Raw genomic sequence first — 13,669 nt, 5'->3', positions numbered from 1 at the left:
CGTGCCCGCAGAGCGCAGCGGCCCTGGCAGAGCCGGGTCGCCTCGGGGCAGGCTGAGGCACAGCGCGAGAACGGGGCAAGAATAAATGGGTACAAGACCTCAGTGCATCCAGAAGAGATTTATGATTTCTTAACTGCCATTTATTGTCAAAGTGAAATTGGGAGATGCTTTTATTGATGCATTATCCTGAAATTGTAACTTGTATGCCAAAATTGTCACTCGTTTGCTTCTCGGCCTAACCTGTTACTTGTTGTTTCTTAGCAGTCTGACACTGCCCTTGTTTTTCTCTTAAGCTGTTATATTTTGTCCCAGATGAGTAAATACAGTTTTGCTGGGGCTTGAAGTAACAATATTCATCTCTGTTCTGAAGAAAGTGATACTGGTACCAAAATTGGTTCTTGCCACATGAAGATTCAGAAAAGGGGCTGTGGTAACTGCTCCTGCATGGCAGCTGGGGTACGGTCAAGGATCTGTCTCTAGGCTGGGAATTAAAGGGAGCTGTTGTTCAGGTGGCTCTGGCATCGTTGTTGCTCTCATTAGAAGAGGCTCAATAGTGCTTTCTTGTCAGATGTCACAGAGCTGTTGAGGAATTGTGTGGTGATGGGGAAAGGTGCAAGTTAAACAGTGACTTGTCTTGCCCTGGTTAAATTAGCTGAGGTGTCTGCAATTGTGAGGCTACGTCTGCTCCTTGTCCTCCAGCGTTTGGGTGCGCCACCACAAACCTGGTGCTGGTTTTAAGGTAGGAGATGGCTCCAGTCAAAATGAGAGAACGTCTTCCCCTGTGTTCCTGGGGAGATGTGGCTGAGCACCAGGGATTCCCTTGCGCTCCTGAAGTGGTGTGTTGGAAAGCAGCTCTTGGCTCTGTTGGACAAGTGTTCGCATGGGCGTTACTGCTGTGGGGTGTTTAGGAAACAGCAGGATTGAGTTTGTTGTGCATGTGAAGTCTGTGGCATCACAGTGACAGGGCTGCTGCCTGGCACTGTCCTCAGGAGCTGCTGCAGAGCACAGCCCTCAGCTCCCCGTCCCAATGGCTCCAACAGGCTGCGGTGCTTAATTAACACCACTTCTGATTCAGCAGCAGTGGTTGTCCTCAGTGGCTGTACTTCTTCGTGTTCTCAGATATCTGGAGTATGTTCATGGCTCTGCCTGCTATTTTGAAAGGAGGAGTGTTTCTTTTTCCCGCGGGGCCTCTCTCTGCAGCTCTGCTTCTGATTTCTGAGCTGCGGCATAAGGATGTGCAGCACAGTTTTGTCTAATGCAATTTGGTCTGTTCCACTGCTCGGCCTCGGGTGAAGTGTTTCAGTTCATAAACAACATGTGACGTGCTGCTTTCTTACACACACAGTAGGATTACTGGAACTGGAAGGGACACGGGGCTGGCACACAACCGCGCGTCCTGACTGCTTTGAAGCTGGGATTTTTGAGCCCCGTGGGATTTTGTACCAGCACTGCCTGGGAATTAAACTAGTACATCAGACATAGATTGTTACTAACACCTTCATCTTTTTAGTAAGTTAGAGGTACCTTTTTAAAACGTGGGTTTACAGATGCTGTAACTAATTCGAACGCAGTAGTTTATAACTTTTGCATCTTAAAGCTGCTTCTCGTCTCTTCATTGTTGAAAACATACAGGTATTAATTCCTACTGTATCTTTTTCCTGTTTACTTTTTCTAGAGAGTCATAGTAACAGATTTCCAATTTGTTGGCTCTTTGTTTGGTATTTGTATGTGATTTAAAAGCTGCATGAACTGGATGCAGAGCATACCTTGTGGAAGAAGCTCATTGTTTGAACACACCAGTTCTTACTTAGCAGAGCAAACACAGAAAGTTACCATCTGTGAGGTGCATTTTGCATGTGAAATTTGCTGTCTGAGAACCCTTTGGCTTTGCAGCAACTCAATAAAATGTGTGGGCATGACTTCTGCTCTTTGAAATCCATTGTATTAGAACACACATGTGTATATATAAGGATGAACACTGATAAACTGGAAAAAATGTGTAATGTAAATAGAACATAATGGGAAAGTAACTTTTTTTTTTCTTTTCCCTTTAGAACAGCCTAGGTATCCTGTGGTCTAAAAGGGATGAAATTGAAACTGCGCAGACTTACCTGGAATCTGCAGAGGCCTTGTATAATCAGTACATGAAGGAGGTACTGTGTCAGTTTTGTGGCAGGTCTTACTCTCACGTGCCACTTGGCAGCTTAAGTAATGTTTGGTACAAACTTGCAGTGGAACTTGAGTCTCCTTTGGGCAAGTAACACGAGTTATACTGCTGTGTGGGACGAGGCAAACTAGAGCATTTCTTGCTAATTTCAAAATGGAGAATAATTTTGCTCACAAATAGTGGTCCCTCTGGAGAGCTCTTTGATAATCTGAAGTCGAAGCCAGGTAGAATTTGGCTTTTAATGAAGACTATTCCTAAATTTTATGTTAGAAGTGCTGTACAATGTCAATCCATTGCTTTCAGTGGGAGAAGGAAACACAACTGTAACATTTGCATGGTTTGCTCTGACTGTGCAGTGTTTCGCAGAGGCAGGTAGTTTAGTTCTGTATCAAAGAGGACAATCTTATGAACAGCTGACCCTCTCATGCATATTCAGCAACCTTTTGAGCTAGGGATTCTGCTCTGTATCTGACAAAGACTCCCTTGTGCACTTTTTAGGCTCTTTGCAAATCTTTTTCTATGCGATCTTGCCTCAGGGACAGTTCTTGTGTGAGCTAAACACATTTGTGGGCTTGAAGGGAGCAGCAAATGTTCTGTGTCTCTGAACATCTGTAGAGCTTGGACAGACCTTAGTTTGCAGTTCAGGTTTTACATGAATTTGGTTTATAGCACATATTGTTCATATGGAGATGTTAGAACGGGTTGGTCTTTATGGGTTGGTTACTGCCATATTTCCACTTTTGTAGCCGTGCTGGCCTGCAATGATGAGAGAGGGAATGGATCCAGAAAAAAACCACTTGTTCTGGAAAGCTTCTCTGTATTTTCTGCCCTCTGGATCAGTTGGGCTAACTAGAGATACCACAACTCTCTACAGACCCTCTCTCTAATTAGTCCCTGATGTTCAGCTTTGATATTTGCACCCAGTCCCGAGTATGAACATCATTAGCTTCCACATCACATCTCAGAGTGCTCCAGTGATTGTGAAATTGAACTGGTACTACCCTGTGTGGTGCTGCCAAATGCTTCACATTGTCACTGTGGACTTCTCTGAAGCTGTTCAACTTTGTTAGCAATGGCTGCTGAATATTCCTCCTGGGGCTTTGCTGCCTGAGCAGGGTGTACATGCCTGACTCTCAGTAAGCTCATTTGTCACATTTCTTCCCAACATTTTCTATTTGCCACTTGCATTTCAAGCATTATGTAGTTAGACACAGCTATACTTTAAGACTTTTTTTTAAAGAAACTACAGCAAAATTATGCTTTTGTAGTGACTTTGACTTGTGTCACGTTTCTCTGAAAATTCTGACTGCCCTTGACATAATCTGCAAAGAATTAAAACTCCCCACAGCAAATCCAACACACAGGGCATGGGGATCTAGTCTAACTGCCTTATGGTTTATGGAGAGGACTTGAGTTCCTTGCAGTGGTGTTTGGTCTTTAGGGTTTGTACAACCATGTCACTATTTGTCTTTCACAAGTGACAAAAATGTGAACATACTGTTCTTAACATTCCATGCTTCTAGGCATTACTATCAGGGAATCTTTGGTACACGGTGCATGATTGAGACATTTTCCTGAACTGGTGGATTTAGTTCTTTACTAACTGGCTCTCATTAACTTATAAATTGCATGGGGTGGTTTATTCCCCCCTAAAGCAAAAGCAAGGCAAGAAGGTTGAGCTAGTAAAGACCACCTAGAAAGGAGAGCTGCAGAGCTCTTCTGAGGATGGCTAAAGGCATAAGGCTTGACATCAGAGCATAAATGTGTAGGTGCAGGAAGGAGACAAGGCTTACCCTGTCATTTCAGCTGCTTTCTTTGCAGGAGTAGCTCTAGTCTGGCCAGAATATACCTCACATCTTCTTAGGAGCTTTGGGAGCCTTTGTATCTAAAGAGAATAACATGGAGTTATAAATTCTTATCTTAAAACTAATGAGGTATAAACAGAAACAAACTAAAAGATCATATTAAAAATTGACATCTCTGGTAGGTTTGTCACTGTCTCTTTCAGACACATTTGTTCCTTTTTTTGAGATAATTCTGTTGAAAGCAAACATCCATTTAGGAATTTATGATGAGAAGCAGTGCAAACATACATGTTTTCTTCCCTGTACAGTGTGCACATTCTCTGCCCTTTCTCCTGTTCCTGCCTGAGTATGTTACCTAAACTGGGGTTTTTTTGGCCTCGCTTTCTGTTGGGCGAGGAAATACATGGGATTAGGCAAGTTGCATACTGAGCTGGGCTCTGTTGCCAGCAGGCATGTTGAGCATCCTGCAGGATGCACAGTGTGGTGGGAGAAAAGCCACATTTCAGGTGTTTCAGAACTGGCACCGGAAGTTACTCACAGTTGTAAAGGGACAAGCACAGGCTGATAAGACTCTGCCATGAGCAATCTGCTGGGACTGCTGTTAGCTGCTTTGTGACTTTGTTGGCAGTTGTTTTAAGGCAAGCTTGAATACAGCAATGCCAAAATGTGGAGTTGTCAGTATGAGGATTCTCATAGAATGATTGGTTTAAAAAGCAGAAAAAGCTTTTCTAGTGATGTGAACTACCTCACTTAATAACTTGCGTGTAGGTCATGCCTGATACGAAGATTTAGCTTCATCCTTCAAAGAGGTGCCTGCAGTCTCCTCGGGGTGTCCGAGTCCGTCGCCGCAGCAGGCTGTGGCTGTGGCTGTGGGGAGTCACCTCACAGCAGCTGATGTTCTGGGCAGCTCTGCCGAGCGCTCTGCACTGCCTGCTCTCTGCAGTACTTCCTGCAGGAGGTTTTCTTGTGGCTGATTAGGGGAGCTGGGCAAATGAATCTTTCACACTTGTAGGCGTGCTGAGTATTACACTGGTGCCTCAAACCCATCCTGGTACTGTACAAAACAGCAATGCCCAGTTAGTCCTGGCATAATCCAGGCCGAGCATGTCTAATGCAGACACCACAGACTGCTTGAAAGTATGGGAGCACAAGTCTTCTACAAGCTGAAAACCTTGTAATCCTGTGTGGAACTGTGGCTTTCATCCTCCAACTCTGATGATTTTTGTGGAATCGCCCCAGAGATATGGCACTGAGGTAGATGTAGGTGTGTTACGCGAAGCTTTCGTGAATTTGGGATTGCAGTGGTAAATGATGAGCAGCCAGGAGAGGGAGTGCTGTGTTGGAGTAAGAAATGTAGTTCACTGAATGTACCACATAACCCTTGCAGGATGGAAATCCTCCCCTGGATCCCAGTGAACACTTCATGGGAGAAGAAGTAAAGCTCACAGACCAAGAAAGGTCCAAAAGGTGAGTGTGGAGCAGCATACCTGCACTATTATTTGCTTGTTCTGTTTTGCACCATGAGGATGTATTTAGGGAAGAAAAAAAGAAGGAATTAAAGAGTCTGTTGTTTTTTCCAGATTTGAGAAAGCCTACACACATACTCTGTATTACCTGGCACAAGTCTACCAGCACCTGGAGATGATTGAGAAGGCTGCTCAGTATTGCCACACTACTCTGAAACGACAGCTACTACCCAGTGGAGTGGGCACTCAATGCTGCCACTTTGTCACAGTACTATCTCTCTAAGGTAATACAGCTCATGTTTTTCTGCTGTCATTGTATCATAAATACAATTGTCAGGTCAGACAGTTATTTAAACAGCTGTTTGAAACAGGGTTCCTTGTTGAACTAGGAGTGTGCACCTATAAAACCACAAGTTGTCTCCTGACATGAAGCATCTGTCAGGTTTTTTCTGAAGAGGACATAGTGGCTTTCCTGTGGTGTTGCGATGGCAATGGGGAGAGTGAACAGGGTTGGAGATGTGAGCAAAGCTCTGAAGTTAGTGAACTATTAGCAATGATGCCACTTGATGTTCAGAAGTATAACTTCAAGGTCGTAATAATTTAATTTAAAAATTGTTCTGTTCAGGTAAAGTTTAAACCCTAAACCATTCGAGGTCCAAGTGTATTTCCTGTAAATTACTGTCCTTTGTATCCTAACATGCTTGAGAGTTGTTTGAGCCTTTGTGAACATTAAAGTGAGTACGTGTTGGTAGCTATTTGTGCCACACATCTGTGTTTGCTAGACATGATCTGCAGCTTTGTGCAGCAATTTCTCTGTTCCAGGCTTTTCCACTCTTTTCTGGTGCTTGAAGAGATTTCTGCAATACCTAAGCCAACCAATGCTAATTTCAGTAGTAACTAGTAATTGTCATGTCTTTTTGATGCACTGATAGCACAAGTGGTTAAACAGTGCACTGCCAGATATGGGTAAAGGAACCCAAACCTGCCTCGGGGTGTTTACTCCTGTGTCTGGCACGTTCCCGAGCACCCTGTGATACAGTCTGTGCCCCAAGGCATCACTTCCTTCACCACCAGGAAGCAGCAGCAGCAGAGATCAGGACAGTGAGAATGCTCACAGTGTGTGTAGCTAATATAAAAGCAAGGCTTGCTGCTGTAGCTGTGGGACCAAAAAACCAGCTGAGTAGAAAATACTGTATTCAGTAGTGGGGGGGAAAAACTGTTTTCTTCCCGTATCCAGAGGAATGTGCTGCAGTGTCCTGTCATTTCCCTTGTGTTCACACGTGTCTGAGGATGTAGCCAAGCAGTGTGTGGGCTGCTCACTCTGGTGCTAAGTGCTGCTGTTTCTGTTTCCCTCAGCAATGCTTCATGGAGGCCAGGCACTGTCTAGCAGCAGCCAGCGTCATCTTCAGCCAAGCTGGGCAGGTGCCATCTGCTGAAGACAGTAAGATCATATAAAGTTTTGAATAAAACTACTGTGAATTAAAAATCATTGATACATAATGTTACAACTGAAGTTTAACAACATGTGCAAAACTTTTCCTGCTGTTAATTTCCTAAAATCCTTTTAATTAACCATTAAGTAGGATGTTTCTGAAAAGCTGCTGCTGCAGCTCAAGATTGGCTATGAGTAGACTCTGTGAGCAAAACTCAAGTGCTTGTTGCTGGTGTTTTGGAAAGTATCCCAGAATAAAAGTGAAGTATCAAGCAATATCCACTTCGACAGGGGGCAGTGGCTCTGCTCCTCTGTTTGGCCTTATGCATGTACTCAAGATGCAGTTTACTTCAGTGCTCAGGGGACAGTGATTCAGTCAACCAAACCAGATGCTTCCTGGGAATGGTTTTAAAGAGGGAGGAAAACTGCAGCTCTTAAAACCCCAAATCCAGAAGGTACTTGTACTGTCTTTTCTTGCTGGGTGCTGCAGCCTCATTGACAGCTGGTTGCAGCTCCCCTCCCTGTTGTTTGGGTAGTGATGAAAAGGAACAACTTTGCAGTTCAGTGTGAGGATCAGTCAAAAACTGACCCTAGTTCTGAGGACCTGTGGTTCCATGACTGTGTCAGTGCTCTGCTTTAGGCTTAGTCTTTGCTTATCTACAGCACAGCCTTTTTATCTTCTGTGTCTTAGGAAGCTTCCCATCAGCAGAACTTTAACTCAGAGAGAGCAGGCGAGTGCAAGTCAGCTAGGTTCTCTCTTGATTTCCTCCTTCGCCAAACAGGAGTTGAATGTTGATCCAGCCTTCCTTTCCTTTCCATGTGGCTTGCAGTAAGTTCTGACTTGCAGAAAGACCAATACCTAGTCAACACTGGCCACTCTCAAGTGCATTTTATCATGCTAATTAGAAGATAAACTGACTCAGACATTTAGTAAATGTGCCTTTTTTAGGTTAGGCACAACTCTTAATTCTGTAATAAGAACTTGGTTGGCTCTGATGAGAGATAATGAGCACAGTGGGTCTGAGTCTGAGGTTGGCTTGTGGTCTGGGAACAGGAAGGCCACTGTCCCTTCATTGCTCAGGTAACTCACTGCTGTCTGCCTGGAGACTGGAAATGAGTTTTCTTCCAGGTCTCTTTGTTGCTGAAAATTTTATCTTGAGACATCAGCAGTGCTGCTGTTTGTGATAGTGGGGAGACTGGGGGGAAAGAAGCAGAAGTTGTGGAGCTAATAAATCTCATGTTTGTACCAGGTAGATCAACCAAAAGCACTTTTCCCTACTTTGTTCCCTTTCTTGGTAGCAAGTCTGGGGCACACTGCAATACAAATGCCCTGAGCATCCTCAGAAACAGTTCAGCTGATTCACAGAAAATCAACTGTCCCCATTTATTTCTGTTATTATAGAGATTCGTGAAAACCTTGTACGGTAAAACACCTTCAAGATGAAAACATACATTATAATCTGTGTATTTTAAAAATCCACGCGTGACAAATCCATGTCTAATCTATATGGGTTCCTACCAGACGCTGCAGTTTAAAGATCCATTGTTATGTAAACTAACATGGAGAACATGTTTCTGTCTAGCCACAAGGAACAATTAATAAAATACAAGTAACTTACTCTTTGCATAGAACATTTGAGGGTCTTGCTGGGGTTCTCTCAAAGTTTGTATGTGTTTGTGTCTATTCAATAGATGAAACAGAGCAAGACCAGCAGGACCTTCAGCAGAGGAAAGCTGAAATTGCCAGATGCTGGATTAAGTATTGCCTGAATCTCTTGCAGAGTGCTCGGAAATTACTTGAGGTAACAGCAAGTCTGTTCTGTAGCTGTCACTGTCTAACAGCAAACTCAGTCCACTGTGATGTTTGCAACAGGAATCAGTTCATAGTTGGTGACAGGCAATTGCCCAGTTAAGAATACAAGAGCTGCTTGCAGTGTAGCAAGTGTTTCACAGGATGCTTTAACTTCAGTGCAGCACTCAGGAGCTCAGGTCTGCAGTGTGATCAGTGCAGAGCTCATACAGCAGCTTCACAGACTTCCCTCCTCTCCTACATTTCTTTGCAGCTTAATTTGACAGACTGCTTCTTATTGAACTGCTAGTAAGGACATCATCTTAATCTGCAGGAGCTTTGAGTGCTGGTGTTCTTGTTCATCCAGGCATTCGGTTCGCTCAGGCATTGGTTTTGTTCATTTAAGCTTCACTTCGAAGGTTTGAGACAGCGTTGGCTGAAGTGCTTTTCAGAAGCAGAATCTTTGGGCTTAACATTATTGCTTTGCCTGAATCATCTTAGTCTTTGTGTTTTTACAGAGTTGATACTATCATGTACATGATTTTTGGGTGCATATAAGGTCTAATATGCCAATAATTTCCCTTCTGTCTCGCTGTGAACTAGTTTGTAGTTCAAAGGTGACCCATAAATAAAATGTAATAATTTCCCTTCTGTCTCGCTGTGAACTAGTTTGTAGTTCAAAGGTGACTCATAAATAAAATGATTCAGTGTGAGTCTCCCTTCGTAAGCCACATGCCTCTTTGTAATCAGAGTGCCTTCTCGTTTCAGGATAACATTGGAGAGCTGGATCCAGACAGGCAGTTGGAGCTTAAAGCCCAAAGGAGGAAAGAAGAGGATGAAAAAGAGAAGGGCAGGAAAAAAGCTGTCCTTTTTGGTACAAGTGATATATGTGACTCTGTCTTAGCCATGGAGGAGAAAGTGAGCAGTGTATATCCCTTAGATTTCCAAGAAGCCAGAGAAATCTTCCTGGTTGGTCAGAACTATGTTCAGGAAGCAAAAGAGTTCTTTCAGGTCGATGGTTATGTCACTGACCATATTGAAATAGTTCAGGATCACAGTGCTCTGTTTAAGGTACTTGCTTTCTTTGAAGAGGACTATGAGAGGCGCTGCAAGATGCACAAGCGTAGAATAGACATGCTGGAGCCTATCTATGCAGACCTGAATCCCCAGTACTACCTGCTGATCAGCAGGCAGCTGCAGTTCGAGCTGGCTGACACATACTATGAGATGATGGATTTAAAGGTGGCTATTGGTAACAGGTTAGAGAAGCTAGACTCTCACACAGTGAAAAAAATTAATTCTCTGGCTCAGTGTGCAATCAAGTATTATGAACTCTTCTTGGATTCTCTGAGGAACCCTGATAAGGTGTTCCCTGAAATGCTTGAGGAAGATGTTCTTCGCCCTGCAATGGTGGCTAAATTTCATATTGCACGACTGTATGGTAAGCTTATTACTTCAGATAGCAAAAAGCAACTGGAAAATATGCAGACATCACTGGAGTATTACACATTTCTGGTAGACTATTGTGAGAAGTACCCAGATGCTGTCCGTGCCGTTGAAACGGAACTAGAGCTCAGTAAGGAGATGGTGACTCTTCTTCCAGCAAGAATGGAGAGGCTGAGAGCAAAGCTGTCTCCGTTTGTGTAAATCCTGGCCCTGCAGGAGGTGGGCACGGTCAGCTGCCTGTCCCAGGCAGTGCTGGTGGACAGCTGCTCTTCTGGTAGAGTAAGGTCTGCAGCAGTGTCCATGCAGAGTCTGCACTAGTGTAACCCTGTGAAAAACTCAGAGCTCTCCTGGTCTGTAGCTCACCCACACTAATGGTATCAACTTAAATGTAAGGTAAAGGTCCAGCTAATGCTTTGTACTGTTTGTCCTGTATGTAAATATGAACCTCTTCTCCCCGGTGGCTTTTCCCTTCAACATACGGCTTAGTTCTAAACGTGGTGCTGTATGAAAAGTTTCTTTTAAGAGAATCTGTTTCACTAAGACTATTTTAAGAAACCCTGAGGCATGTCCTTCCAACTAAAATGCATTTTACCTCTTTAATGTTTGTCCCCAGAACATTTTATCCATGTAAAGGGAGCTTAACTTTCAATATTTATTTTGTATGTTGCTCGGTGCTCTCTGTTTTCCCCTTGTTAATCAAAACCTAGTTGATAGAAGCTCAATAAATGGACTAGCTTGGCTGAATGTTTCTTCAGAGTCCTTAGAATTCTGTTTCCTGTGTCTTACTGAGATAAAATGCACATTTCAACTTTCACAACTATTTATTTTGGTCAAAGTGTTTCCATGTGAGTATCTTCAGTAAAAACACGTGAGCAACTGAAGTGCCAGAAGCAAGACAAAGAAAGCAGCAAACTTTCTTGCTTGTGGTGGGAGGACACCACAAGCTCTTCACACCGTGGAGAATTCACAGGTTAGCAATTGTGCTGTAGTGCTCTGCACATTTACTGAGTGCAGCTGAAAGCCTGAGGTGCCGTGGGTGCTTCTCACCTTGTGCTGTGCTAGCAGGAGCTGCAGTTAGGGACCTCTCTGAAGTGGCTGCAGATCCCAGCACTGCTGAGGTGCTACTCAAAATCTGTCCCCCTGCCATCAGTGACTCTTCTGTTAGAGGTGTCCTGATAGACACTGAGGAACTGCTGATCTGGCAATGTTTGGGCCTTACAAAACCAGCTACCTTGGTCTAACTTGGCTACCTATTTGTCCTTTGCAGAAGTCCAGGCTGTGTTTCTGACCTAAAACACAGAGGTTGCCTTTGCATTTCTGGTGTCCATAGGAGGACTATGAACCAGGACCTGATTTAGATGAAATGCCAGCTCAGCAACTGTCCCAGCTACATAGTCGGAGATGACAACCAGAGGTGTCAGGGGATATGGGCAAAGGGAAGGGACAGGGTGACATAATGTGCCACCCTGTCACCAGCAGTCTCATCACTGGCATGGGGATAAGGTGGGAAGATGTTTACAGCAATAGAGGGCATCGAAGGAGAATACTCAAAACAACTGGATTCTTCCGGGAGATGAGCAAGGAAAAAAGGATTTGCTTGAAGGGTGTGAGGGGGAAGCATGTGCAAAGCAAGCACATCTTAAATGTGTGGAAAAAATCTCTTCTGCAGGGTGTTGTGCAAGCTGGACTGCTAACCACAAACACAGGCCAACAAATGGGTCCTGGAAATGGGTGGCAGCAAAACTCAAACCCAAGGTGTGTATAGGGTATAGCTACCTGGGTGTGCACAGAATCAGGGAGAGAGTGTGTGCACGTGTGTTGTTTCTGTGTCACTAAATAATTTGTCTAGTCAGCCTTTAGGAGTTTCATTTCTGCTGTTCAGATTTTCCTGTGGCTGAAGGTAGGGCAGACAGAGTTTCACAGTGAGACATTTCTCAACAGGCTCTATTGCACATGATTTTTGTCTGATTTCAGTTAAGCTACTGTGCACTTTTACCACAAACTCAAAAGTGAAATTTTTTTTCTACTAACTTTTAGTTTCCTGTTCAAGTAGAAAAAAGCAATACATGTTTGGGGCTGTTGATTGGATTTTTATTGTCCTTTTTTTTAGTTCTATACCTCAATATTTCACCCTTCAGGACCTTTGAGCAAATTTTTTAGAGTGGGGATTGACTCATGGAACTTAGTTTATATATAATTTGGGGAAGGATAGTTTGTGGGCTATCCTAACATCTCTTCCCCCCCATTATATCCTGCAAATACTGGTCTGAAGGGAGTGCAGGGTAGGCAAAGCTTAGTGAAGTACAGGTGATGTGTCACTTTCAGCCAGCAGTTGTGTGCAGAGGAACACCCTGAATCCACCAAACCCAGCGAGAGCTTGGCAGACAGGTAGGAGTGAGACTGTAGTGAAGAATGGCCTGGAAATAAGAGGCATCAGAGCTTTCCCAGCACAGCTGTGTGATTGGCACTGTGGCTTTGAGACCTCTCTCCTCTGAAGATAGCCCAGAACACTTTGGCTTTGTGCTTCTCTGAAAATACAGGTGACACGAACGCGTGTGGCGTCACAGAGCCCAAGGACGTGGTTCACCTCCTACCGTAAACGTGCAAGGTGACTGGCAGCTGATCATGTTACTGCAGACTAGGTGCCAGATGCTCAGCTCAACACTGTGTTGTGCTTTTAAGGCATGTCTTTTTAAGGAAACTCTGAATAACTCCTGTTTGTTCAATGAGTTGAGAGAATGAACTTATGTAAGACTGTGTGTTTAGCTAAAAATAGGAGGCAGGGAGCTTGTTGGATTAGGCAGCAAAGCTCCCTTCAGGAATGTGGAGTTTTAACTGTAAATATGTGTGAGGTCAGACATTTGTTTCAAAGATTAATTGAAGATTAAGTTCCTGTGAACTCCATTTAACCTGCATTTCTATTCCTTTCTGTACAGCAAGAAGTCACAGAACTGAAACCTCCTTTCTGTTGTTCTACTGGTGGTTTTTTCTTACCCAGCACAAAGCCCTGAAGTTTACAAGAAGTCCATGTTTATGCAGGATTCGTACTATGAGCCCTGATCTCAGAGCTATAACCTCAGCACACTACGGTGATTTGGTTTGATTAAAACCAGTTTTGTTTTAATTGAAATGCTTTTGATTCTCACGCTGGCTAGAGATGGCTCAGGAGGTAATGGGATGGCTGTGCTGTGCCTCAGTGTTTCTTGAAAGGAAGAAACCAGTGCCTTGTTGTGCTTATTGCTAGTTATTGTCAGAAATAAAGAGGGTGTAGAGCAGGAGTGCCAGCTGCATCCTTTGCTGCTCTCAGGGCAGCTGCAGTGCTGGGGGATGTGGGCAGGAGCCAGGCTGTGCTTGCCTTTGCAGCAGGAGAGCAGGTCCCGCGTGTCGCAGGGCGACCTGCGCCGGCACGTGTGCCCGTGGTGTGGTAAAGGCTAAAGGTCCCTGGGCTGCTTTGTTCCATTTGCCCTCCCAAAAGCTCCTCTGTTGGGAGTTTTGGCCCTGGCAAGGTGGATGGTTTCCTTCCCTGCCTGCACAATGGGGATGTGTCAGTGCAGCAGGGCAGTG

The 13,669-nt window shown here is 44.2% G+C and overlaps 1 protein-coding gene across 1 annotated transcript; it reads left to right on the top strand.

Annotated features, from left to right (window-relative positions):
• Positions 1 to 2,054: 2,054 nt before the first annotated feature.
• On the top strand, positions 2,055 to 10,378 carry KIAA1279 (KIAA1279 ortholog; the record flags this gene model as incomplete). The annotated part of the gene is given in 7 exon segments (XM_009075522.1): positions 2,055 to 2,153; positions 5,360 to 5,439; positions 5,553 to 5,660; positions 5,662 to 5,722; positions 6,795 to 6,879; positions 8,563 to 8,672; positions 9,428 to 10,378. Coding segments are annotated over 7 exon segments (1,422 nt in total), but the record flags the coding sequence as incomplete, so codon positions are not given.
• Positions 10,379 to 13,669: the final 3,291 nt, after the last annotated feature.

This window comes from Acanthisitta chloris, unplaced genomic scaffold (genome assembly GCF_000695815.1).
Source record: "Acanthisitta chloris isolate BGI_N310 unplaced genomic scaffold, ASM69581v1 scaffold39625, whole genome shotgun sequence".
NCBI classification, from domain to species: domain Eukaryota; kingdom Metazoa; phylum Chordata; class Aves; order Passeriformes; family Acanthisittidae; genus Acanthisitta; species Acanthisitta chloris.
The sequence above is the reverse complement of the archived record's forward strand: the minus strand, read 5'-3'. Positions and strand labels throughout refer to the sequence as shown.